General features: G+C 42.0%; 1 protein-coding gene across 6 annotated transcripts in view; it reads right to left on the bottom strand.

Moving 5' to 3' along the window:
• Nucleotides 1–3,191: 3,191 nt before the first annotated feature.
• Nucleotides 3,192–27,568, bottom strand: part of LDB2 (LIM domain binding 2) — a 189,904-nt gene continuing 165,527 nt past the window's right edge. The window contains exons 6-9 of one of the 6 annotated variants that reach the window (XM_026052400.1): nucleotides 14,598–14,721; nucleotides 13,294–13,439; nucleotides 7,159–7,301; nucleotides 3,192–4,478 (exon numbers count right to left, since the gene is read on the bottom strand). In XM_026052400.1, coding sequence (XP_025908185.1) covers nucleotides 7,197–7,301; nucleotides 13,294–13,439; nucleotides 14,598–14,721 — 375 coding nt within the window. In that variant the 3' untranslated portion in view covers nucleotides 3,192–4,478; nucleotides 7,159–7,196. Of the gene's footprint in view, nucleotides 4,479–7,158; nucleotides 7,302–13,287; nucleotides 13,440–14,597; nucleotides 14,722–27,568 lie in introns of all 6 variants that reach the window. The other 5 variants (XM_026052401.1, XM_026052396.1, XM_026052398.1 and 2 more) reach the window with 5 other exon arrangements.

The following is a 27,568-nucleotide window of genomic DNA, read 5'->3' as shown; positions in this document are numbered from 1 at the left end:
TGCTCTCTGTATCTGTGCATAACGGTGTTTTCGAGTGTGCTTAGGGATTAAGATTACCCATCTACCCACTAAAATCAAAAATATTTCTTGATGTAAGTGATATGATTCTTTGTATTTCAGAATTGGCCCCTCAGGTCAGGGCAGATCGCTCCTGCATTTGGATTGCTCCAAGGCTGCTCTTAATAAATCTTCTTCCTTGGAAGCAACTGATACTACTTGCTGTCAAAATAGCATGCTAAACTAGAACAAATTTGAATTTTGTGAATATTCAGTGGAAATTACTAGCTTTTCATGAGGCATAGCCACATGTTCCATAAATTTATAGACTTCCATGAGTGAGTCTTTATCTAAAGGTACCATCTGCCAAACTGCAATACTGGGGTACTAACATATTCCCTAGTACAAGGGTAGCGATATGTTAGGATAAAATCAGTTTATGTGATGCTAAATATTCAATAACTCCTATTAATATAGTAGAAGATTCAGGCCTCAGCCTTGTATAAAAATAGGCTGTCAAAAAGCTAGAAGAAACATACATATCATCCATACATACATCTCAGCAGAAGCAGCTGCTGGGGTCGCTCGTGCCCCAAGGCAGCTTTAATTTGGACATGCTGTATATCACCAGAGGACTACTTGACCGCACTTGCAGTATCAAGAAATATTTTCAGGACTATTCAGTCTCCATTAGCAGTTTCTCCAGGAATTATTAGGCACAAACTGGGTTTCCTTCAGCATCAATCATTCATGTTTGCTCTTTCATCCTGCCTCTGGTAAAATGGGATTTTCATGGAGGCCATGAAATTGCAAAATTTAGTCCATTCTTATGGCTGAGCTCCATCGTTTAGGCTCCTTAATGGTGTCTTGCGGCAAAGGCTAAGGCAAAGAGCCCCTCTCCACCCTGCTGCTAGGGAATACCCATTAAAGCCCAGTATTTTGCCTTTCTATTCAGTAGTATCCTTTTTTTTTTTTTTTCCCCCCTTGTATAATTCAAGGCCGATTTTCCTAGCATCTCCCTAAGAAAGGGAACCTATTCCCAGTTCCCCAAGGATGGAGTTGCCTGGTATCCCTAGAGCGCAAGATGTGACCTCCTCCAGGACCAGGGTTACAAACTAGCTGCTCATGACCTGCACAGACATTCCCAAACACAAACACTAGTTACACCTCTAGCAGCTCTCTGGTTATCCCAGAAGTCCCTTCCACCCTGGATTGTCCTATTTTCCTATTACATGCACATTCCTAGGTGAAGGTGGTGAGACCTGTGCATCCCTTCCTCCTGCAGATACCCACCATAAGGCCACAAAGATCCACATTGGCCCCACTTGGCTTGCTTTGGAAAGGGGGAAAGGAGGCGCTTTAGGGAGAACCGAAATGGTCTCAGGAGGTGCTCTCTGGGAGCTGGACTTTGCTGACCCGAGGGAAAAACCTCCCCAAACAAAGCTATTCAAAACACAATCAAAATGCACCGCTGCTTAGGAGACTTTACGCGCTCCAAGTCCATCATAACAGCAATTACCTTAGTTATCAGTGTTCTTTCTTGGTCCCTTTACTAATGACATGATCCTGCTTTTCTAAGTAAACTCCCAGAATTTCCTCCCTCTGATTTGACAGGGTGCTTCTCAGGGCCACTATTTCCCTCCATTTAGCTAAAACAAAAAAAAAAAATCTTTCTCTTTGAAAGTATTTCAGCATCATGAGATAAGTTTCCTTCCTCCTTTTAATAATTGCACAGTTCCCCAGAGGAAAGTGTCAACAACATTATTTCCTTCCAATTCTAAAAGAGCTACAATGTCCGCGTGGGTGGTAAGATTAGATTACAGTAAAATTAATTGTTAGTTTCAAGCTTTCATTTTTCAGGCACCAACCTCAGCTCCCCTGAACTTGTTGCTTCAGCTCACCGGTGATCTTATCCACCTTCCCCACTTCTGTGCACGCGGTGGTAGAGCAGCATATAAAGCTGGAAAAACACCACTTAACTGGATCCCACAACCAGAAGGCATATAATCTGCTATTAAAAGTAGATGTTGTACCTTAATTCTCTGCCAGCAGGGAAAATGTTCCCAAGAACATGGGGAGAGACACGGGATCAGAGTGTAATTTGAAATAGAAAAGGAGAAGCTGGTGCCACCTCTCCCAGCATGGGGATGAAGGGAGAAGCGATGAAGACTGCGGCATGGTCAGCTGCTCTGCCTCCGACCACCACGTTAATCCAGCCCATTTGGACATTTTCTTTATGAATAAATAAGTGAATAAATAAAAGCAGCTCCATCTGTTATCCACCCTCACCACAATAGGATGGATTGATGGCTCGCGGAGTGGGTTTCGGAGGGGTTATGGAAAAAGTGTCCTTCCAGATTAATTCAAGGACAGCGCTCTGCGGAGTCTCTTACCCATTTTTCAAATGTTCCTGTGTTTATTTACTGAAACAACAGGAGCAACATGACACCATAAATCCTTTAAAAATTGAAATGGTCGTGCCAGTCTTGAAAGATTAATAATAAGGAACGCCTTTTAGAGTGTGCTCATGGAAATGTAATACGGATGATTAGTGTTTTTGAACATTAGAATTACAGTGTATAATTGTAATGTTATTGCAACTATATAGGGGCCAGTGATCCTTTAATGGGATATAGTGTGAACTTAATTATTTACATGGAAAAATCAGCGCTCATAAAGTCACTGATTGATAGACCTACTGCTTCCTGTATCCTGCAAGTGTTATGAAGGAGCAACGTTGGTGTCTATGCAGACCATCTCAGGCCATGCTTGTTATTTATTTAGTTTTAAACCCTCCCCTGTAGCTGACACATTCTGCACTGAGGGCCTAGTTCCCAGAGCAACCCGAATGGTCGTTTTTTGGCAGCCCTCCTGTGGGGCCTATCCCGGGTGCTGCACTTCATTAAAACAGGATTTTGCTTTCGGCAGCAAGGCCCCGACGTCGGACACGTCGGCGCTTCGCTTGGATGCAAGAGCCATCTCCCAAGCGGCAGGACAGGGCGCCCTGCTCCGCGCTGCCGCTTGCACGGGGGCTTCGCCGCTTTTGGGCGCGATCCCACCCAGAAACTGCACGGCTAAAAGCGCTCAGGGGCCCCTGCTCTGGGGTGGCTGCTGGGCCCGGCTCTCTCGGCGGTGTGGGGGGCTCTCAGTCTGCGGGGCTCCCTGCGCCCCGCAAGGCACCAGGCACGAGCGCGTTTGTTAACACAGTTTATTGGCACACTTATTGGCAAAGCATACATAAAATACAGTTGTATTATATAACACACTGACTCACTGTGTCTTTACGGGATGAGCTGAACATATTAATATGTAAATGAAAAAAATATTAGTTTCTTTTATAAAGTTTCACATAAATACACTGGAATCCAAAAAAAAAAAAAAAAAAAGAGGAAAAAAAGTTTTGAGGGCTTTACAAAAATATTATACAAGAATTATACCATGAAAAGAAATAACAACAAAGCCAACTCAGATACAATAATAGAAACACAAAAGTTTTAGATTTATTAAGCTGCCCACAAAGTTAATGGATTACATGGCTTTAAAATATCTGGATCAACAGCAATTTTACAAAGCATAAACTCTCATAGGACTGGGTGTCTTTTTCCACATAAAAATATTTCTCATGTCTTTGATGAAAAAAGACGTTTCTTGTTTCAGCACTTATTTAATGATGGAAGGAGTTTCTATTGGCATCAGCTAAATGTGAATTAAAAATGCTGGATCCGTTAAATGTTTAACCAATGAAAGAAGAGTTAAAGAAAGAACAGAAGTTACTTTAAATTATTTTTCCTTAAAAGCTGATTTTTTTTTCTGAAACAAGAAATTTCAGGTGCAAGTTGAAAAGCAGAAAATATTTTACAATTGTAAAAAGTTTTACATAGTTATGTCAATGAGATCCTGAGCACTGATGACTTGTTAAAATATGGCCATTGTTTGATGAGGAAAAAAACAACCCCTCCAATAATAAGCGTTGTCAGAAATTCGCCATGAGATGCTATACAATTTTCAATTATTTTAATTGAGGTCAGTGCCAGTATCATGTTGTGTGTGAAAGCTTCCAAGAAATGTGCGTGGAAGCTTATACATGATTTTTCCCTAATTAAAAAAACATCAGAGAGCTTTAGTTTAGAAATAGATTCTGTATCTGTTGAAAGGTATTTTTGTTCTCTTGTTGTTCTTTAAAGAATGCTGTGAAACAGTAATTAATAACCCCCTGACATACATTTCAGTGGGTGCTACTGCAGAATAGCCTATTGGGAAGCTTGTGGTGTAGGGTTTTCGGATTTGGTCTCCTGGTTAGCAGGAGGTTTGCTGTTCCACGGGCTGTTATTTCCCAGTGCAGGTGAATTGTTGAAATCTTCTTCATCATCCATGCCATTTGCTGCATCATACTGTGTGTTCTCTAATCTAGTGATAAGCCTTTCGTCTTCATCCCCGAATTCGCCTCCCATCAGAGTTGGTTCTCCTACCACCATCACATCCTGTGAACAGCACCCAATATTTGTTATATGGAAACCTTGAGAGAGAAAAAATCAACTTAAAAAAAGCATGTTAGAGAATTGGCATGTCTTAACTTTGCGATATTTGTACAACAGAGCTAAAAGTTCCTCAATAGCAGGAACCAGCAGACAGGCTTATGTTGCGTTTCTGATTTACATGGAAACCCCGACGCTCCCCTCTAGCCGCACGCTCATGCCTCTGGGTGCCAGAAACGCCAGGGCTGAAAGGCAGGTACCTGGGAAACGCACACGTGCTTGAAAGCACAAGCAGCCTGCGGAAACTTTAGTCTTTATCCAGTATCTCTTTCCTAAGCCATTTTATTGGAAAGGCACCAGGGTGCATCTCGGTTGCAACTCTGTGATATTCCTGTGTTAAAACTGGTTTAAAAGAAACCACGTTTCTTATTCTCAGACGTCTCAAATGTGGAGCACAGCACTCTAATGAAGATGGTAACTCTCTTATCCTTAGCCAGCCAAGCCCTTTCACGCAGCCAATATACTTGACATTCTGCTACTTAATTATGGTAATTAATTTAGGTAAAGTTTTCGATAAAAACAATGTTCACACTGATTTGACAATTTGCATAGCTAATTAAGCCATTAGCAAAAACCTGCTGATTGCCAACAAGCCCTGAATTTACCATCTGTTATTTCATGGTGCCTGTCACCTAACTCCATGTAGGCAACCCTGCTGCCAATCTGTGCAGTAAGAGGACCAATCTGTCCAGCTGGTAACCATAAAAGGAAGATGAAGAGTGCTAATTATAATTACACTGATGAAGCTAGTAGTCATCAAAAACTGAAGCATGCGAGAAAGAAGGAATTCATCTAATCCCTGCTTTAAGCACAAATTGTCCTTCCATGACAACAAGGAAACCGCCTGCTGCAGTCCCGAGCATCGCGGGCCCGCAGCCCCTGCAGCCTGGCCCTGGAAAGCAGAGGCCCTTTCCAGAGGCTGGAAAGCGGAGCCGGAGGGGCCTCTGGTTCCCTCTGTGTGAAGGGAAGGCGCCAGGCGCTGCCAGGACCCGGGGCTGCTCCTTCCCTCCCGTTTGGGAGCCCTTGGGAAGGGTGCCCCAGAGCTCTGGTGCCTTTCGGCCTGCGGATCTAACCGGCCCTTCAGGGAACCCCAGGGAACAGCAGATTTGTGTTTTAAAGGATCTGTTCCTGCTTATGGACGTGAAAGCGTTTGGAAAAAGCAAACAAAAGACACATGTTTGCGTATAATAAGACTTTTTCTCCCAGGTATGCCCTTCATTCACCATGAAACCACACGAGTCGCTGCCTGCCTTTACACTGGTTCTGATACGGCTCAGCAAAGGCTGACACGCTACAGAAGAATGTTTTAACCATCGTTTCAGCCCGTGCTATGTGAAAAATGTGTGAGAAGATGGAATCTCCTATATGATTTCTTCTTTACATTGCCTAATATTTTGTAACTCCCTGTATCAGTAAAATAATTTGTTATGGCAAATCACCACGCAGCTTTGCAACAGGGACACAAAAGACGAAGGTGCTCATGACAGCAAGTCTGTGCTCCCTCATTCCACCCCTAAACCTCCCAAAATGTCTCGTCTGCAGCAGCGCCGATGCCGGCGCCGCCGGGCGAGAGCAGCGAGGTGGGGCTGCGTGTGCAGGGGGTCGCGGTGGGGAAGGGAGGGACACCCCAGGGACACCCCAGGGACACCCCAGGACACCCCAGGACACCCCAGGGACACCCCAGGACACCCCAGGGACACCGGGGCGCGCAGCGAGGCACCCGTGGCGCCAACCCGGTGCTCCCAGCGCCGGCCTTGGAGGCCACTCCGCTTCCGAGCGCTGCCACAGGCCTGGCTCTATTGCATGAAACTTGGGAAACTTGGATGAAACTCGGGAAGGGCACTGGGCATGTCCAGGGGCCTGGAAGAGCTGCCTGGGGAGGCCAGGTAAGGGAATTAGGTGTGTGTTATATTGACCGAATGACTGGGAGGGGGAACGTGCTTAAGAGCTGCAAGAGCTGAAGGGAAGAGGGCCGCTTTAGGCCAGTCTGATGAGATATTAACTACGGTGCTAAGATAGCATTAAATAAAGGAAAATGTAACTTCCACTGGCAAGACAATATTGCTGATACCCAGGAGAGCAGGCTGAGAATTATCCCAAGAGAGCAGCGAGGGCTTTGCTGCTTGGGTCGTCTAACACTGCACTGAGGAACGGCTCCCTGTGCGACAGGAACCGCGCGGGCGTCAGCGGGGAGATGCTCAGGGGCCCTGTCCCTATTTCCACCTCCAATCTCTCAGAGTCTTGGCAAATATCATTCCTTTAACACAGCGGCACCCACTGAGAGGACGGTTTGCCCTTCTCTTTCTCTCCATGCTACTGAATATGCCTGCCTCTCTCTGGGAATTAAACTGTTACACTGAGGTTAGTGGAGTTTTATCTGATTCTATTTAAAAAATAGATATCACAGCATTAGTTATAGGACATTAAGAGATATATATGTGTGTATATATATATATTCTTTACAATCCTGCCACTTATAATACGTCAGGCAAAACCACTTTCTCAGGAAGCGCACATGCGGTTTCCTCCCCAAGAGGATTCTGCTCCTCAGACTGCCAGCTGAAGTCCCCACCGACTGACCCCCATTGAACCTCCACTCACTAGTTCCCGTGCAATGACCACCAACCTCTGAGGAGGACTGGAAGTGACTCCTTTTAGAGCCCCTCAATGCTTCTCCTTAAATTGGCCAGTGGGGGTCACTGCTGTTGAATGACACAAGGCTCCATCCCTCCCAGGGTTGAGGCTGCAGCTCTGGAGTGCTCCTAGCTCCTGCTCATGGAGTGAGAAGCAGAATCCAAGAATTAAACCCTAGTCTCTTGCATGGCAGCACACACTGCTATGGCCTAGTTATGGTAGCACATTTTTCACTAGATTAGGTTTAGAAAGTTTTAGACTGTAGTCACTCAATCTTGTTAAGTTACTCCGTGATTAGAAACAACATTTTTGGTCAAGGAAGGTCTCATGCTAGTAAAATATGCTTGCAGTGAAGCACCGTAAATAAAGCAGTGGATGTTTCACATTAGGTGATAGATATGTATTATTTAATAATATAATCACAATCGCAGCTTTCATGTATAGCATACCTTTCATCCTGCAAGATCCCTAATTATTATCCAAGCTTAAATCGATGCATACAAACTATACACAGAGATCACTTCATACGCAGCTCCAAGGCAAACACTTCTGTTTAGCAGACCTGTCATTTCTCAGGCTTCATCTTCTTTGTACCTAACTTCCCAGTTTTGCTAGGCTGTGCTCAGTTACATAACTAGCCTTTTCAATCTAATATTTTAGAAATGATCCTGTGGCTGAACAATGTTATGCTGGAGTCCACAGGTACAAAAGCAGAGTAGGCCAGGAAAAATTCCCCATATCTGTGCTTGCCATCTTCACTGCTGCAAAGACACAGCCCAGCTCAGTGTGTGACAGTGACTGCTGCATAGCCCCAGAAGGACACAAACACTGATTCACCAGTCTGAAATAATTAAAAACATCTACAACTATCAAGCACTTTATTCCAATAAGCCTTATGCTTCAAGGACTTAAAATCAAGGACTTAAAATTGTGCTCAATTTAGCAGCCAGAGAATCTCTCAGTGCTAAGCCAAAAGAATAAGATACCTCTTCCTTCCTTCCTTCTGTCTTTCCCTCCTCCCTTTCTCTCAGGGAATTGCCTTAATGGGGATAATTTTGATAATATGACTTGTTACAACAATTACGAATGACTCACAGCCCTATTGCTGCCCACACCAGTAATGGTCACTACCTCCGAAATAAAATCACCAGTCTGACATTTGTGCAGAAATGGTCTGTAGAAACAGGAACTGACATTTTAATTAGGTTTCAGAGCAAACACTTGCTTGAGTTGAATGGTTATCTTTCACATCTCATCACAAGGCTTTCTTGCAACTTGACATTCTGGTCTTGTTTGGAATATTTTTCCTCAAGCACAACCAGCAGTTTGCTCACTCTTGTCTCCTTTGGGCTAAATCTTACATCTGGAATTGCACAGTTTGGAGACATGGGGAAGTTTCTGACATTAAACTTGTAGCCCTGGAACTGCAGCTTTGGGTACTACACGATCCATTACAAAAGACTCTAAATCCATCCCATTTTTCTGAAACTTGTAGTGTTTCTTTTCACATTAGCAGCTGTACTTATGAATTTGGCATTTGAGGAGCTTATGAAGAACTACGAGAGAAACTGAGATTACTGAGGTATGTGGCTCACTGAAGGGAGGCTCTAATTATGACCCGGAATGTACCAAATGTACCAAATAATATTCGATTTACTTAGTGGAATGTGGGGATGCTTTATTCTTTCCAGTATCACTGATATTTTACTCGGTTCGTGATTAAAAGATTATACTCAGGAGATGTTAATTATTAATTGAAAACAAAACACACCTATCAATTTCTCTGACTAGAGCTGGGAACAGCTTAGAGAAATGGTGCTTAGACTGTGATGTTATGCACATCACAGTGCATTGTTGTCAAATTTCCAAATCCAGTTAGATCAAAATGGATCAATGTATCATTAACTTAGCTGAAAGCATTAGTATTTAAGTGATAGGGCTCTAAGGACCGCTTTTGATCATCTTGCCCATACCTGGAATCCCCAGATCACAGAATACAGGTCAGTGGTCTCTACACAAGGGCCTGGCTTGCAAGAAAGCTTTTATCCAAAACTCAGAAGAGTAAGAAAAATGCCAAGGAAAGTATCTCAGCCTGTGAGGAAGGCTTGAAAATTGAGCAAGAACTGGAGAAAACGCTGCAGCTTGCTCCAAACATAAGAGGACACCCGTGAAGTATTGCCCACCCTTGCTTTTTGGTCAGACCAGAAGGAAAGTGGTAATCATTTAGATTTTTGCCCAATAGGTCAACATTTCTTCCAAAGATCAGACATTACCAGGATCATGGAAAAAATCTGAGAGCAGGTCAAACAACTGGAATCTGCTAACACTAATGTATCAGAGGGACTTATACCTTGGCTAGGTTTGGATCTGGATCCTGGTTTTGTCAACTATCTTAACAAACTAAACAAAAGCCAGAGTCTTTTTATGGTTATAACTTAGCCTGCACCAAAGAAAACTAACAGAAGTCAACTTCTGGTGAGCAACGTGTCTCTGCATTTGTGCTATTGGACTTCAGTGGTGGGGCTGTAAGCCACCAAACCCACGCTCTCTGAGCACCTCCAGGCTCAGGTCAAAAGAATCGCTGAGCAACTAAGAGGACTGCGGTGTAAAACTGCAACCCAAACACACCAATTCTGCAGTGCAATCACGCAGCACCCCAGCTACCTGCATTGGCTCAAAGAAAGCTCCCCAAAGGTCAGAAATGTGTTAGGTGGGGGCTTTGGCAGAGAGAGTCATACTCACAAGAGGAGATGCTGAAGGTAGTTTTGTCACCAGTAGAGTGACAAATAACGGAATCAGAGAGACCTCCACACTACAAGGGAAAACAGAGTTTAAGAGAGCTCAAGTGACCATCAAAAGAGTGAAACTGTCTTTTATTTATCAGGATTGAAGAAATATAAGAACTAGAGACACAAGGATAGATTGAGAATGACCCTTTTCAAACTACTGATGAGACTCTTAAGATGCTTTTGATGACTGTGTCATTAAACACGTACTAGAATATGTCACAACATTCAAAGTACTAATAAATTAAGGCAACATGAAGGGCACAAATGATGCTGATGGGGTAGAATTCAGCAGATGAACTTTAGGATGCAGTGCCAGCCTGACCCACCCATGGAAATGGAGCCACGTGGCTTCCCTTTCTGGGCTTCTCTCTATAACATCAGTAAAGTCCCTGCCTAAAGAACCGATCAGAAAATATGTTGGTAGAGAATAGGGCACAACTGCTGTTTATTGAAGAAGAATATGTAAGTAACAAATACTTCTTCATCTCACTGCTTAATATTAGCCTAACATATTTATCTGAAAATCAGGAATGGACTATGGGGAAAATGTCCAAGCTCCGTAAAGTTTCAAACTTTGTCTTAGCCGATGGTACCACTTTCTGGTCACTGTGCTGAACATGGAGTGTTCACCTGTCTAGACATCTCTGTAGAAAGAGGAGCACATGATCTGGGTGACAAACATGGTTGGCAAGTTCACATATCTGCCAGACTGCACACAGTGTCACTGCAGAAGCAGAACTGAGCAATTACTATTGGTTCTAAACCAAGAAAGATTAAAGTAGAGGCCATACAAAGATTCATTTACTGTCAAAGAGAAACTAAAATAGAAGCATAAAAGTAACAGGAATGAAGGAACTGGACTGTATTGTGGTGGACAGAGTGTCTGCTGGCTGGGATGAAATCACTGCAGAAAAAGAAAAAGCCTACATCTGGACTTCACGTTAATCCAGGTTTGGTGTGTATAGGAGCTCACTGTAGTTGATGGTTGTCCAGAGAGAATGATATGGGAAAAATACAAGTGAAGCTATCTCTGCTTATGAGAGTCACCCGGGAACAAAACATGCAGCAGTTTCACTCCTCTTATCTAATAGTAGGGGGAAAACACTTAAAACTGAGAGTGCTTTCAGGAGCTTTTTCTACGAAGCGGAAAAGTCCCAGTTACAGAAAGCACTACGACCAAATGCAGCTTCTACTTAGACAAAAACCATCTAATTGCATTTGAGTCTACCTAGTATGTTATTGGATATAAAGCCAATCAAACATTAACTACCGATTGACTTGCTCTTGGGTGAGGTTAAGACAAGGAGGCAGCAAGTTACTGTGACATTCAGCTAACTCTAGACATAGTGGCATGTCTGTAGTTGAGTGTTGCTCATTTCAAAGAATGCATGATTTGGAAGACACACAACAACATTTCTGCATTCAACTGAAAAGTGTTGAAGAGGTTTTCAGCAAAATATCCTACAGCTAAAATTATTTTAAGCTCATTCTACACTACAGGGTGGCCCAACCATCAGTTCCATCTGGCTTGTTACCTTTGCCTTGGGGGAGATGGGGAAAGCTGCTGGCATGACAAATCAAGCAGCTAAGCATTCTCCACTGTGCAGACTAAAAGGAGACGTGTCCTGAAAATGGAACTTGGTGCCCATACCAAACACTTAGGACCACCTTTCTACTGACCAAACAATATTGAAAAATATTCACTATTCAGTGTTCTGAAAGTCAATGAAAATTAAAAAACCATCCCTCAAGTAATGGTAAACTCCACCACTATGTCTCAGATGTAAAAATGTCATTACCATCAGCAAGAGTAGCCTTGACTGCTTCACCAGGCAGGAGAAGCCTTTGAGAACCTAAAGGCAGCTTCCCTATCACTGGGAGTGCTGGACAACTCTCAGAGGGCCCAATTACACTCACATGTACACGGACACGTGGCTACCACTGAACCTAACAAAAGCCAACCCATCTCCAGGGAAGAGGAGGCTTGTAAGACGCGGAGGGTCAGGTGCTGGTTCTACTGAACTGAACTCAGGGCAGAGAGAAAGTGATTTTACAGTCTTTGAAACTTGGAGACAGCAGGGAAGTAGCTGGTTGCTCAGTTTTACACCTAATTGATGTTTCTTTTTTCCCTTAAGTATGGCCGTGTATTGATCCAAGGGTGGCTTTGGCAGACACAGTTGGCGAGGCAGAGGGGCCGCTGCCACCAGGGGATCAGGTACTGGCCTTCACACTGCTCTGTGCTGCCAGAAAAGCCCAGAGATGCCTATATTAGGGAAGGAATCTGACTCCAGGGAAGGGAGCCATGTGAAAATTTGAATATGACAAGAAGAAAATATGAAAAATATGAGTTTACTGTTCTGAAGCTCAAAGCTGCTGTAAACTGGATTGCTGAATCTGTTGCTAAACAAAAATCTTTATTTCATATCACTGGTATTAGTCCATTCCCTTTTTCAGCCGGGCAGTCAGGCTATCTAGGAAGTGCCCGCTGTGTGCTAATGGAAGAGCTAGATGCTTCAAAAAAGTTTGGCCCTTTTTACCTGCTGATCAGATTCCCAATAAAAATCCTCACAAGCTATTCACCAGATACCACATTATAGTTCCTATAATGTCAAATGAATTCCCCTAGCTTTAAAACATGTGAACTGCCTCCTTATTGATTAAAGTACACTTTGTCACAATTTGGGGCCAATTACCCCTATGCAGGGAGTAGAACAATAAACAGGACACTGATAAAGTGCTAGCAGGCTTCAAGAAATGATTAGATGTTTTCCTATGTATTTAGGATGTCAACTAAACAGACACCCACCTTCCAGGGGATCTACTCTCTGCAAACGGAGTGCTTTGAGAAGGAATAGGTAAATTAGCTCATAACCTGTTCCTCTGAAGCATCTGAAACGGGCACCGACTAGAGGTGAGATGGGGATGTGGCCAGACCAGTGCCTGCTCTGGTCTGCATTCCTCCTGCTCCACTCGTGCAGATGGCATTTGGAAAGACACTATCGGTGCTCACATTCTACCTAACAATAGGAGGCCCAATATGATTCCCACTGCCAGTGGAAAAACTTCCTTTGACATGAACAGGAGTTGGCCCAGGCCTTAAAAAATGACATCTCTTCCTTGGGAAATCCCTTGCTTGAGGGTCACTCATTAAAACTGCTCTGCAGACTGGATTCTTCCCATTTCCCCACTAATTCCCCAGCCTCCACGGCACACTGTGCAAGACTGCTTTTTGCCTGCGATAGCTTAGGCTCAAGAATGCACCTTCTTTACAACACAAGGAAAGAATTAAAGCGCTGTAAGTGATTCAGGCCTAAAAGAAAAGTGAGACTTACAGGTACCTGACTTGATAGACTCAGGTTTGCAGCTGCTGACTTTTTCTTGCTGTTGGTGCTATTTGCGTTGTTCCCAGCACTGCTGTTGGAAGTGCTGCTGGTTGAGTTTTTCCTTTTCCTCCGTTTGGTGGTCGGTTGTCTTGTGGGTTCTGCTGCAATAAAGTGGTAAGAAGCAAAGAAAACGGAGGTATTGTAAAGTATGTACTAGAGTGAGCTGCAAGCAGATGTGCTAAAGTATTTTCTCATTCAGTTTTAAATTCATATGTTTACAACTACTAGTAGTTTACTGCTAGTAGTACTATGCCTACTACTAATGGTTAATTTAGCTTTAACTTAAAACCTTAGAATATTATTTGTGCCCAATCCAATGAATCTGCTTTCAGTTTTGAGAAAAGAATTAATGAAGTTTATTCTCCCATCACTATTTTGAAAACCGCTTATCAATAGGAGCATCAGAGTAACTAACTACCATGTTCGAAGGGACGGTGCAACTTACTGAAGGCCGCACTGCAAGGAACAGGCAGTGCTAAATAAAAACAGAGCTCTTGCTATTCCTATGTGGGCCACATCCCCAGGTGACTGCTAGTGACAAAGGATGAAGGGACATCAAAACCACATCCAAACTAAGATCACATCATTTCCCTCTATCTCTGACATGGTCTTCATCTTTAGAACCGGCATTCTCATAGCACATGTTAGACGGGCTCAATTCGAATTCTCTGTGAGGTTTCAAAATTTAGACTAAGTCAAGATATTTATATCACTTGTCTTAAATTGGAAGAGAACTAATGTGACAATAATTTGACATGATATGGCCTGGGTATCCATGTGAATACCTTGAAGTGTCCAAATTTGTAATAATCTGAAAATAAGTATATTGTTATTTTGGGATGTAAGAGGAGAAAGATGAAGTCCAGTGCTGTAAGTAAAATTATTTTAGGTTTGAAGATAACTAATTATGAATTGTAGCTGTAATTCCAGAATCACAGCAGGAAGCTGACTTACATAAACTATGACTTCTAATGGAGCCAGTGGGCATTTTACATTCTATCTACGCACGTTTTTGTATTAAATTATACCTTGTTCACAGTGAAACCATCTGAATGTGCATATCTATAAATCTTGCTTCACACTATGTGGCATCAGACTGAAATTACATAACATCAGAATAATGTTTTAATTCTGAATGTTTTAATTCTTAATGTTTTAATTCTTTTCATTTCTCTGTATCAGTAGATTTGCAGTTTTTTTTTTCATTATTTCTGTGTTCTTTTAATTATAAAATATTAAATACTGGAAATCAAACATACCTGGTGGTGCCACCATTCTCTGCCATTTTTGAAACAAGCAAGTCTTCAAGCAGTCTCGAGGACTTAGATTGTAAGTTTTATGTCTTGACATCAGTTCCTGCATTGGCTCCAGTATTACACACAACTGGAAGACAAAATCAAAGTCGATGGTTTCATCTAATGATCCACTTGTTCAGTATTTACATAGCTTGAAATTACATTCTTGGCCTTTTTTTTTTTTTCCTTATTGCTAACAGATTATGTTTGGTTTAATCTGCACTGGGATTCCCAGATCAGACTCTGAATGGAGAAAGATCTTGTTGTTTACTATCTAATAGTATATAACACTATAAATACTACATTGAATATTAAAAAAAAAATCAGGTAAACATCATTCAGACTACACAGACTTCAGAAGAGCAAGAAACTTTCATCTCTGATTGCCAGAGCTGCAAATATGAATTAATAAATGATAAAATGCTCATAGCAGATTACGGCTCATTTTAGTATAGCAAAACATACACACAATGATCTCTGACCTGCTACACTATAAAGCATTCTTCTGAATGAGATCTTGCTATTTCATGCAAAATAATTTAAATTATTTCGCTCCCGTTTTGTTACGAGAACTATATATTCTCTTCCTATCACATTAATGACATGTCCAAGAGAAGGGAAGCATTTTACTTCCCTTGTCAGCTTGAATACTCTATTATGTAGAAGCTGGAGATTTTTGAAAACATGGACTTTCAAGCAGACTGCTTCTTCAAATACAGTTGCTTCTAACATATTTTCTCTCTGTTCCCTTAATAATTAAAAGCACCGTTCACTGCTTTTTGCTCCTGTTAGCACAGCAGATCTAGCAGAACGAGCGGAGGGAGCTGGTTTCTATTCCCTCCTGTTTATCACCACAGAATCATTTCCAGTCAGTTAAACCTTATGCAAAGCCACAGAAGACTAGGGAGCTGCACGCATGTAATTGAGGGCTTACTCTGGCTTGCAGAATCACTGGTTTTTGGTCACTGTACATGAAAAGGAAAAACCCAGATTGACCCCTAGGTTCCAACTGACATGTGTGGGGCTGACAAATAGGGGGAAAAAGTTTCTTACTTGCTAATTGAGCACATTTGATATGGAAATAGCTGGCACAGAATAAACCTGGTGCCTGCAAGCCCTTTTTAGAGTCACTTTCCATAGCAGAAATGCATTGGAAAGCAGGGAGGATTTGGCATTTTACCGACAGGAGTAAGGCAACAAGTTGATCAAATTATTGTAAGTTAGAAAGGAAACTCTAGAAAAGCATAACTCGAGTTAACACATGTTTTGAGTGAAACAAGAGGGTGTTTTTTACATAATGTTAGCAGGTCTTGCTGAAGGATCACCTTGGGTTTATTTTAGCAGTTGATGTTCTCCTTCCATGCCTTTACAAACATATGAGAGATAAGTCAAATTGTCCCCTCTGGGCTGCAGAGCAGGGGCCTGTGCTGCTTTCCCCATGCACCCACCGCTCCCATTCATATGAACGGAGAAAGAATGAAGAAAGAAATGCTGGAAGGGATCTGCTGCCAGGACCAAGCACAGAAAGCAGCATTTAAACATCATTATGTATTGGCTCTATCTCCTGACAAGCCTTTCATTAGCAGCAATTAAAAGGAAGCTAACATAAAGCAGGGAGAAGAATGAAGAGGTGGTATGAGGTGCAGAAATGGAATTTGTGGCTGCCACATTTTTTTACAGAGATTTTTGTAAGTAAATGTCAGCAAGGTAATCTAACAGAGAGACAGCTACTATCAGACTGTGCACTTCGGGCTTGGATTTCCCTCTGGTCTGATATTCTACCCAAAATTAAGGGCATTAGGTTCTGAAGCATGTACTAGGGCTTCGGTGTGTTGGTTTCTTTCCGAACCTGTTGTGAACGCGGCCGGCACTGGCGCAGGCTCTCGTGCCTGTGGTGCTCCTAATCCAACCAGTGCTCCAGTGCCCAGAAGCCTGGGGTTTGGGAGCACTGGCTAAATTGCTCCACCATGAGCAGATACTGCTCGGCATAAAACAGCCAGCTGTGATAATTCTTAACAAACCAAGTTAGCCAGCCCAGAGCACTATTTTTAAATAGGTCTACTGCTTCTGGTTCCAAAGCACGTGAATTGGTATGTAGGGCCCTCTGAGATTTCCTTAAGGACGCATTACTCATGACACATTTACTTCTCCATATATACATTTACTGCTGTCAATGAAGAAAAAATCACCTGGCAAAGACACTTTCTGTTGTGCACTGACCACAATGTGTGCTGAGGAGGGCCCTCAGCACGGGCCCTGCCGTGGGTGGGTACCTTGAGAGCTGATTCACAGAATCACAGAATGGTTAAGGTTGGATGGGGCCTCTGGAGATCATCCATCCACAGTATGGTTGAGTTCACACGCTAGGTTAAGGACAAACCCCAACCCAATGCCTGCAGGGCTGGACCCACAGGACAAGTGCTGGGCCGGGGTGCTCACTCGCTGCTTCCTGAGCTCCATAAGGAGCAGCCGGATCCGTCGTCTGTGCCTGGGGCTGAGCAGTTCTCAGCCCATTGCCCTCTCTAAAGTCTTTAAATTGTAAGGTCAGCTCCGGAGGCCAGAGTCATAGGAAGGTATTGCACTCAGCAGTGACAAGTCCATTTTAACTGCATCTAGCTGCTGTGAATTGGACACGAATGTGAAAAGAGCCGGATTAATGATGATTGATATTAAATCTCTCAGTCATTTTCAGTGACCTTTGAGACCTACTTGAAGGCTAAAGTGACTCAAAAACAAATCCCTGAAAAAGATGGTGGCCCAATTATCTTAATTCTGAAGAATCTGCCAGTGACACTCAGGATCTGGGTTTCTGCAAAGAGCTAGATTAAAAATGTAGGAACAAGATGTGTTTAATGGACGAGTTGGCCAAAAGCACCTGCCATCTTTAACTGACAATGAACAGGGGAACTGGCAGCCTGGTTCGACTCCAACCTTCTAAAAACTGACTTCTTAAAAAAAGGTAATGAAATGTTTTACATACTCCTACATTCATGTGCATAAAGAAGAGGCCTGAGGCTTAGGTTGCCTATCCCCCACAGATCATCCAATCCCATTTTGTGAGATGTCCTTTCAAAATACCCATTTTAACCTGCTTCAAGTACTGGATAATATTAAAATGTGCAAAGCTTCACTGCAATACTGTAATAATAGCAGTAATACTTAGAACACCAGCAAAACTGACCTTTTCTACAAGCATATTCTGGACAGCACAGAATCATTGACTCAGGAAACACATAGGCCTTAAAGACTTGGGCGCAGTGACAATGTGTGATCACATAAATAATTTCTACATTTCTGGGGATCTGAACCTTTACTGCCAATGCATGATGAGGCACAGTTAAAGCTTTACAGGCTCCCCTTTGGACAGGAGGAATGTTGGGGTTCCTTTGGCTGCCATAGGGGCCTGGTGCCAGCTGCACTGCCTGGGGTGAGCAGCCTCTTCTCTCTTGCTACTCCAGAAGGCCACAAAGCTCCATGCCAATGTTTTAGATACCAGAAGGTGTCTCAAGGGTGGGGCAATTGAACCAAGCCCCAAGTTAAAAGAAAAATTACTCATCTTTTAGTGTTTAAAACATATTTAAAAGAACCAGTATCAGATGATCTACTTTTTCCCTGAAGAATTAAAAGATACTGAAGGAAGCACACATGGTTCTTATTAGCACAGTACTATTGGAACAGGTTTCCAGTCATGCATCTGAACTCATCACAGAGGTGTCATTGGGACCATTACTGCCTCACTGTGAATAGCCATGGGTTGGATTCAGTGCCATGGAGGAACACAGGCCTTTACAGGCAAGGGAGTCACTGGAACAAAAAGTAGGTTTTCTTGGGTGTCCAGCACATGCTGGGACATATATCCATGCAGGTTGGTGTCAGGTGTCAGTGCTTTTGATGGAGCTCCACATGGATCCTACAGACAATTCATCAATGACAGGGCTTGGGTCCAACTCGAGAAAGCGGTAAGGGCAAAGCCCCGGGCCGCAAGGAAGTGGAAGCAGGGAACACGATAAAGCACACGGTTTCTTGCCTTAGCACAGCACATCTGGAAGGATTTGATTTATTTTACTTTTAATGACTTTCCTTTGTTTCAGGAGAGAAGACCAACATTCATTGCTTTCAAAATCCATGTGTTTTAAGGGAGTTACATGAGAAGATCCTGGAGGCACTGCAGACAGGAGCTGGGGGATTCGGCGAATACGGATCCACGTACGATTTCCTTCAGTTATCAGCAGAGCCAGGTTAGTGGGCGGATCCAGCTCTGAGATCACTCCTGTTACACCAAGAATGGATTTGACTTTATGATCTTTGTTCTAACACTGATTCTCTTGTACTTGTATATTCTGATACATATACTCCTATATCCTGATAGCAGTGAAGATTAGCAGAAGGATATGAAAATTCCCTTTTACCTTACTTGTATATGTCACAGATTTATGTAGTCTATCGCTGATTTTATTTCTGTATGCTCTCTTCAGTCAATGCTCTTGTCTCCCTGACAGTTTCCGCAAATTCTGTAGTGAAACTTTGTTCACTGTATGTGTATTCTTAGTGAAGATTGCATGGTTCTGCCAGTTTTGAGCTGCAGATGGCAGCGCTGACCCAGCTAAGAATCTTTTCTATTCTGCAGAACACAAAAGACCAGCATTATTTAAATCTCTTGATGCCTTTTGCATTTTGAAGAGAATATAGTGGGACTTGGAATCCTGCAAGACTTCTGTGGTGACACTGGCATAATCATCACACTGGTTTCTTTAAAGCAAGAAATCTATTTAGTCAGTTTGTTGGTCAGCCAACAAACTCCAAAGTTTACCAAAAGAAGCAATTTTTGAGAACTGTATCTTTCCACAGTTACCAGTCTTGTCCCAGTGAAGAGAAGTTTTGGCAGTCACAAGCAAGAAAATGGAAATTATCTAAACGGTCCTGACACTTAATGATGTTAATATATGATAAGACAACATAAGTTTTTCTGAAACAAACCAGTGAGGAACCTGATGGCAACAGAAGCCTTCTCTGAATTTTTACTGAAATTTATTTTCAACTCTTTGATACTTGAAACTCCTAGATGACTTGAAAATTAATCAAGTTTATTAATCACTTGAAAACTATGAAAACTATTTAATAGTCAGCTCTCATTAACATTTGCAACCTTTCATAAAGCGACAACAAATATTTCAATAGGGGAATTAGTCTCTGTAGGGTGATGAGGTAGGATGTTGATAGTGGAACAGACCATGCAGCCCTGAAGGGGTTCAGTACATTTTTTTAGGGTTCATTCCTTCCTGTGCCCTGTGCTCTGGGTGTCCTTACTGGAGCAGGGGGTGTTGGACTGGATGATCTCTAGAGGTCCCTTCCAACCTCAATCATTCTGTGATTCAAAGATTTTGCATTACTAACTAACAACTCTGAACACAGTGACATTTAATTTGTGAGCTGAGCTCAGTCCTCCCTCTGCCTGTCCTGCAGATGTGCTCTGCAGAGGACAGCTCCAGTTAACATTATTGGTGCAATTCTGGTCCCAATAAATTTCACTGGGATTCGTTAGCCACTGTGAATGAATTTTGCCTGAAACCCAGACTTGGAGGAGTGATGTCAAAGCACAGCAAGGCACTCTGCACTGCCAACATTATGGTGTCGACACAAGCCTGCCTCGCCACGGTCCTCAATGCGCTTCCTTTCAGGAGCCAGAAAGAGGGAGAGAAGGCTCAGAGCTGAAATTTCCCTGCTCAGGATTGTTTTCTGAAATTACTGTACATGTCATTCCGCTGCAAAACACAGGGAGGAATGAAAACTTCCTAGGAGCATATTGCAGCTTCCTTCACTGGCCGGCTTGCAATTCACTGCTCAAAATAGCTTGTTCTTTTTAAGAATCACATGCGAATACAGAACATTTTCATCTTAAAAACTGCTTTTGTTTTCCATTAAAAGCTTGCAGATATAAATGGGAAATGTTTGGAGTTTTCATGAACCAAAAGAAATGAGGCTTTTTTTACATACTCGTTTTTCTGGAGGGGATTGCTTTTGCTTTGTTCTAAGCTCTTGCCCAGTATGTCAAGTCGAATATAAGTCTCTGCATCAGTGCATTTCAGCGGATCAGCTACAGCCACGCTCCCTCCCTGCATGATGAACTTAAGCCCAAATGAGAGTCTTCCAGATTCCTGTCACTCAGCACACCAGCCTTGCTACCTGCTTTCCCTTTTCCAAGAGCCACCACACATTCCCTCTGAGGGCTGGAAACTAGGAAATGTTGAAGATCTGATTGAAGTGCAGTACATGCCACACCCTGCTAAATAAAAGATAAAAGTTTTATTTTTTTTTTTGTACTACATAGTGCAGTAAAAGCAAACTCAATCATCCCTTTGACGTAAATTATAAAAGTAATTTAACTAGTCAAAATCTAGTCTAACCACTCTGGCAGGTATCACTCTTTTTAGTGATACCTGCCAGGGTCTTCAGCACAGAACTAAAAGGCAATTCTTAATATCAGTAGTTTAAGGAGTCCAGTACCATAGACTAATCCCTTGTTTATTGTGACTACTGTTCTCCTCCATATTTCAGCTCTTTCTGTGCCAAAGTTATTTTAAATTGGCAGTGCAGAAGCAGAGTGAAGTCCTTGGTTTTGCTACATAGGTAGGGAATAATACTAAGCTTTTGGTACCCAGAAGGAGGTGGGAAACTGCTTGAAAATATGATATAGGCACATTCACTGTATTTACTCATAAATTAAATACATTTACTTTAAACTGATAGTAATGAAAAGGTTTAAAAACCATCACTGAAAATTTTAGCTTTAGGCTTTGGCATAAAACCCTACTGAGATGAATGTGATCACACCTCTCGACGAAATTGTTTTAAACTAGTCCAGGGCTCAGCGAGACAGCACCGCATCAGCTTGAACTTGGCTCATATTATGTCTTCAAAACCATATGGAGTGGATATTTTGTGTTAGCTTTAAAAACTGCAGGATGAGTTTCTGCGAGCGCAGTTCTGTAGCGAGAGCAGATTCTGGGACAAATTCCATTGCTTGAGATTTACTGGGTCCTGGATATATTTAATAAGCCATCAATTTTCACTGGGTAAGGTTCCATGTTTTGTGCCTGCTTGCTATGCTAAGTCAAGAAATATTTATACTTGTAATTACCTAAGAAGCTGGGAATTAGAGTTTCCAGCTTAACACTTGCAATATTAATGATCGTTAGCATCTACAGTTTATTATTTATTATTTATACACTGCCAGAGATACACAGAGATATTTTACAAACTACTGAGCCCTCCATGCTGAAGTGAATCCTATCTCAGTCCGTTAAGAGGGAAAAGACTAAGCCAGGAGAATTTGGCAACAACAGGGATGCACACGAAAACAACAATTTCATGTAGCTATCTACAAGTCCCCTGAGGACTATTGATATATATTTAAATGGCTCTCACGCGTTGCCACTTGAAAATAAGGCTGCTTTGCTATGCAGATTGCCTGCTGCACATTAAGCAAAATGTCATTCATTTCATTGATAATTTGGTTATTTAGGGAACAATATAAGATCAATTCTACCACGAAACTCCTGAATTCCCCATCTCTTTCCCGTGTGTTGGCCGCCCCACAGGCTGCAGGGGGATGACGGGCAAGCGCTGAAGTTTCACGCTGGATTCACTAGTACACACTCAGCACTCAGTAATGTTTATTCATCCCATGCTCTGCCCTGAATGCCAGTCTAGGACTCTCCAGCTTCTCACTAACAGCCAGAGGTAGCGAATGATTTCTCAATAATGCAGTATTCAGCTGCTGAATTGCTCCCAAGCTACATAGCTCATCATGTTTTTACACTGCTCTGTATCTGCAGCCATTTCAATTCCCAGCCTCAGTGAGAATGGAAAGAAGCAGCATTCATTTCAGGTAAGCCAAACTTTAAAAAAGAAAAAAAAAAAGGCATTTTTTCCAGACAAATGCTACGAGTGGATAGGAAACAGAAACAGTTCCTAATGCAGCACAGCTACCACCAGAGTGGTGGCTAATTCTCATTAGTGTGTTGGATCTCAATTTCATTTCTCTCCTTTTTTTTTTGTTTCTTTTCGTTTTGTTTTCTTTCAGCACATCAGTTAGCTAACAGCAACCGGCAGTGCCCTCCCCTCTGTGCACCCTGGAATAACACAGGAGAAGACGGTGACTTGGATGGCTCTCGTGGCCCTTCATTCTGCCCTCTGGAGCAGCGGCAGCAGCAGCCTTGAGCGTGTGAGCCCGGACTCCAAGCTCTCTGCAATGCTCCAGGCTTCTCCGAGGCTTCTCCCTGCTTCCTGGCATCCTACATGGCACCTCCCATTTCTCCCTGCCTGCAGTATGCCCATCCCATCCTCATGAAAGGGCTCAGGGCTCAACACCTCTGTAAGCAAAAAGGCCACGCCGGCCCCAAAAAGAATCTCCTCCGAAGGCCTCCTCAGCGTTCATAATGCATTGCTGCTGCTGCCATAAACCTCAAACCCCACTGCTCCAAATGCAGCACCTTAGGCTGGACATAAGCAGTCTTCACAAAATGGTTAGACAACACATAGCCCGTTGCATGAACCACACTAAGGACACCACTTGGTGAATGCTGACCTGCAGAGATGTGCTCTCCCTATTCATCTGAGGGGAAACAGTCATGTTAACGTAGGGTTTGTGCAGGCGAGTTTGACATATATGACTTAGTTATCTGTTTGGCAGTACAATCACAATTACAGCATGAGCTAGAATGAATCTGCTTCCTCAGTACTGTTTAACATATAAAAAACAAAAAAAAAAGAAGAAAATTCAGACCCACTAGTTTTCATTGCTAAGTCTAGTTGATAACCTTTCTGCCTCGGACTTTTTGAAAAAATAGCTCTTTCTACTTGTCTTGTGATCTTGCTTAATCTCTATTTTGATCTATAGTTAATAGGCTTAGCAAGGGGGTTTATTGTTTGTATTTACTGCTTCTATCTTTGAAGTTTGAATAATGGTTTATAATAGTTTTACATTTTGGGACTCTTCGCAATGAACTTTGCGACTTTAAATTATTCACCCTTCCTGTCAGTATCCTGCCATTTAAGAAATTTCCTTTCCCTGAATGCCTTTTCCCCAGTTACTGTGCTCATCCTTTGCATAATGGGAGATGTTTTGGAAAACCCTTCCTTCAGTGGCATTATACTAGTCCTGTGAGCTTTTAAAATTGTTTGCAGCCACTGAGCTCAAGCCCCACTCCCTTTGCTACACCAAAGTGAACAGTGGGGGTTATCCCCCTCCCTTCCTGTGTCCCTGCTGACAAATCAGGCAAACGAAGGGCAGTTGGTTTCCATACCAAGAGGACATATTCCTGGCATCCCAACAGCAGAGGCAAGTGCAGCCTTTGCTGTAGCTCGGCTAATGAACACAGAAGGACTCGCAGCAGAAGTCTCGCCTCTCCCCTCACGGGCTTCGTTTGGAGAGTTGTGAAAACCCAGAACCTGAATAATTCACTTAGGGCCCTTTCTTGTGGACCTCCTGCTGGAATCTAGCCTCATCCCAATTACGGGGATTGATTGCTATTTTCTGCAATAAGGTCAAACTGCTTCTGCCTTCTCCTTAAGCAGAGAACCTAACTGCAGAATAGGATCGATACATCAAATCATAAGCTTGTATCCTAATAAAAAGGTTCTTACAGACCATCATATTGTGTGATTTTTTTCTTAGAGCTGTTTGAATGGTCAATGATCAATAGGCAAGATTCGTCTTACACATCTCAGATCAGAATTAAGCTCTTAAATGATTTTAAGAGAGACCATAAAATTTATCTTTGTAATTTAATTTAACATTAGTGTTAAATTATATTGCAAAGTGCATCATGTTGACTGCATGATAAGATCCTTTATAACGCACTTGGTATTGCGCCGGGTATTAATTTCAGAGCACTTGTCAGGACAAAATTAAACTTTAATGTAAATAAGAACAGGTCCATTGATTTCAACCTATGCTGGATTTGGATGGAGTTCCATCATTATTTGAGGGTTAAGGGTGGTCTAGAGTATTTAAGGAGAGGAACTAAGCACTTTGGATCAAATATTTTTATTCAAGCCTTGCCTTGTGAGCTAATCTCTTTCTTTTTATTACATCCAATTATGGGTTATGAATCAACACAAGTACCTCATGGCTGTTGCTCTACCTCACTGTCTTTCAGTGGCCTGGTGCAAAGCATGTGACATTTGAAAGCTTTCTTAATTTCATTTTCTCTAGATAGTTCAAAAATCATATGGCTTACAATTTATTATCATTTCATTATTGCCTCTTTTCCTAACACCATTGCATTTTTTTCTTACACAGAACTGAGTTCAGAACAAAAGCAGAATGACTTCTGAGACCGATGTGCACTTCGAAAGAGGCTCTTCTCTCATTTGTTACCAAGTGCAGATATCCAGTAGCCAGAATTCCTTACTAACCCAGGGGTACAGCCAGTCCAAACTATCTCTAGGAAACAGCAGAGGAAAGGTCTATTTCCCCGTTTGCCATCTCCCATCACTCTCATGTGTGATGTTGCTGCATGGCATTTCCTTCCTCTCCACTTCTCCAAACACAAGCAAGCTGCTATTCAGCAGTTCTGAGTCAAACCCTAACACCTGATATTTCTGATATGCAAACTGTTAGCTTTTTCTATTTGTGCAACAATGAGACCTTATCAGTTTTGCTGCTTTTCATTTTGACTATAAAATGCATCCACTATCACTCTTCACCTGTGTCCCTGGCAGCTCCCTTCGGTTCAGATGGAAACCGGTATGCTGTTTGTCTTGTTCAAACTACTGATGATCCAAAATAAATCACAGTATTATAAAAAAGATCAAGAGTGTACAGGCTGCATTTGAATGCTGACAGGTTTAAGCAGGCAGCTATACTACAACCTGGGAATAAGTTCAGGAATATTTTTGTGGTGAAATGTGCTGGAGGTGGCAAGCGGTGTTTTAAGGATAATGAAGGCAGAACAAATAGGAGAATTAATGCCTGGCTAAAATATGAGCCTAAAAATTTGGTGATGTACTTGAAGTTTTAGTGGATTGAATACTCAGTTGTTTAGGTTTTGAGGACAGTTCAAAACATACGTCACACACAAGAGCCCTCTTTATGTTGAAAAACAAAGCAGTATAACATGCCTTTGTTTCAAAAAATCTCTTTTCTGCTGTTTTCAGATTTCCTTGTACGGGAAATCAACTTCCCTTCACACAGTACATATACATGAAGATTCATACATACTGAGGCAATGCCACAAATAGAATTTATCCTTCAGAATAACATGTACATAGCAACTCTAATCTTATTTACAACCATGCAAAAAGAAAGCTTTTCTAAGAGTCTAAGCAGCCAGCTCTTCTGTGCCATGAATCTCTTGCCCATCCGTATAAAATTCTCTTGTTTCTATACTGCAGCTCAAGCACAAATGCAGTGTTTTTCACATAACCAGTTCTATTTTTAGCCTGAATTGTAGGAAGTCTGCAGCACTAATAAATGGAGGAGAAGTACAGAACTACACCGCATGGTAATGTGCCAGTGCAAAAGCTAGCTTGGCCTTTAGCCAAGGAACTGTGGTTAAATGTTAGAGAAATGAAAGTAAAAACACAACTTATAATGGAGTAATTAAGAAGCTGACAAACTTTTCTACATTTATTTCATTTTTTTTAATGCCAATCCTATTAAAATCAAAATATTTTCTATTTTAATCGTAATCTCTTTCAGCATGAAACATACATAGATATATGTATGTATTTATTTTTATATATGCAGATGAGGCTTTCTTAATTCTGCATTCAAGTAGAAATTAATAATATAAGAAGCAGATGGTTCTTCACAGGGCAGAATTTGATACAGGAAAAAAAAAAAAGAAAGGAAGGAGTTTTTCTTTATAAACTAATAAAACAACTCTGTCAGACGCTAAATACATTGTTTCATGATTTTGTCTTCTGTTGACTCTGCAATTCCCCTGCTTGGTACCAAAATTATGAAAGCAAAAATCCTCCAGAGCCTTTACCCAGAGGACAAGAGTTCACAGTTCTTGCAGGGACACAAAGTCTTCCATAATCTCCCCATTTCTCGCCCAATCTACAATACTTGTCCCGGCACTGTTGCACTGTGGACAGATGGATGTTTATATAAAAGACCTTGTGCCTCAATAAAATTCCATTTCAGGGTTATATAAAAACAGCAATTACCGGAAAATGGAACTTTTTAATTAAATGTATTCGAAGAAAGTAGGGGATTAATGACTTTAAAGTAGAGAGTATTTAATGCTTCCAGCCACAGATCATCCACAAGTGAAGCTGTATTATCACCATCAGCCAATGATGCTTTTAAGTATTGATAGTGTGTGCATTAATAACACTTTAAACTGTCTTCATAACAATATAATTAGTAGCACAACTAATGTGTACAGTATCTAAACCTTTGCATTCAGTATCACGTTCTAGTAAACTAGATTCACAGCCACTCTCTGACATTAAATAAGGGCACATCTCAAGTTGAGTCTAGTCACCTCAGCCCAGGGAACTGTATATATGAGACATTTCAAATATTTTTAGCAATGCAGAAATAGCAGTAGTGAAATTCCTGACAATGTCCCCCACAACGTGTAGTACCTGCCCACCTGACTGCGGGTTTGCAGGTCGGAACGAAGTTTTTACCTTGCACCTCAGTTAACTGTGGGAAATAAAAGCCGGATGAAACTATTTCATGTTTTTGAAATGATGCTTGCACAGATGAGCGCTTGGATTGCTTTGGAAAATCAAGCCTTAGTTCCCTACTTCCCATGTATCAAATACTATATAGCGAGCACAGAAATCGAAAGAAGAAAAGAAGCCACCAGGTTTGTTTTTCTGTTCGGAATTCCTCTCAGGTGCACCAAAATCAATACCTTTCCTCTGCTCTGCCCAGATCCAGAGGAATCGCAGGGCTGGCACTGTGGGGATCTGCC

Source organism: Nothoprocta perdicaria, unplaced genomic scaffold, assembly GCF_003342845.1.
Source record: "Nothoprocta perdicaria isolate Ctin4 unplaced genomic scaffold, notPer1 scaffold_88, whole genome shotgun sequence".
In the NCBI taxonomy this organism is placed as follows: domain Eukaryota; kingdom Metazoa; phylum Chordata; class Aves; order Tinamiformes; family Tinamidae; genus Nothoprocta; species Nothoprocta perdicaria.
The sequence above is the reverse complement of the archived record's forward strand: the minus strand, read 5'-3'. Positions and strand labels throughout refer to the sequence as shown.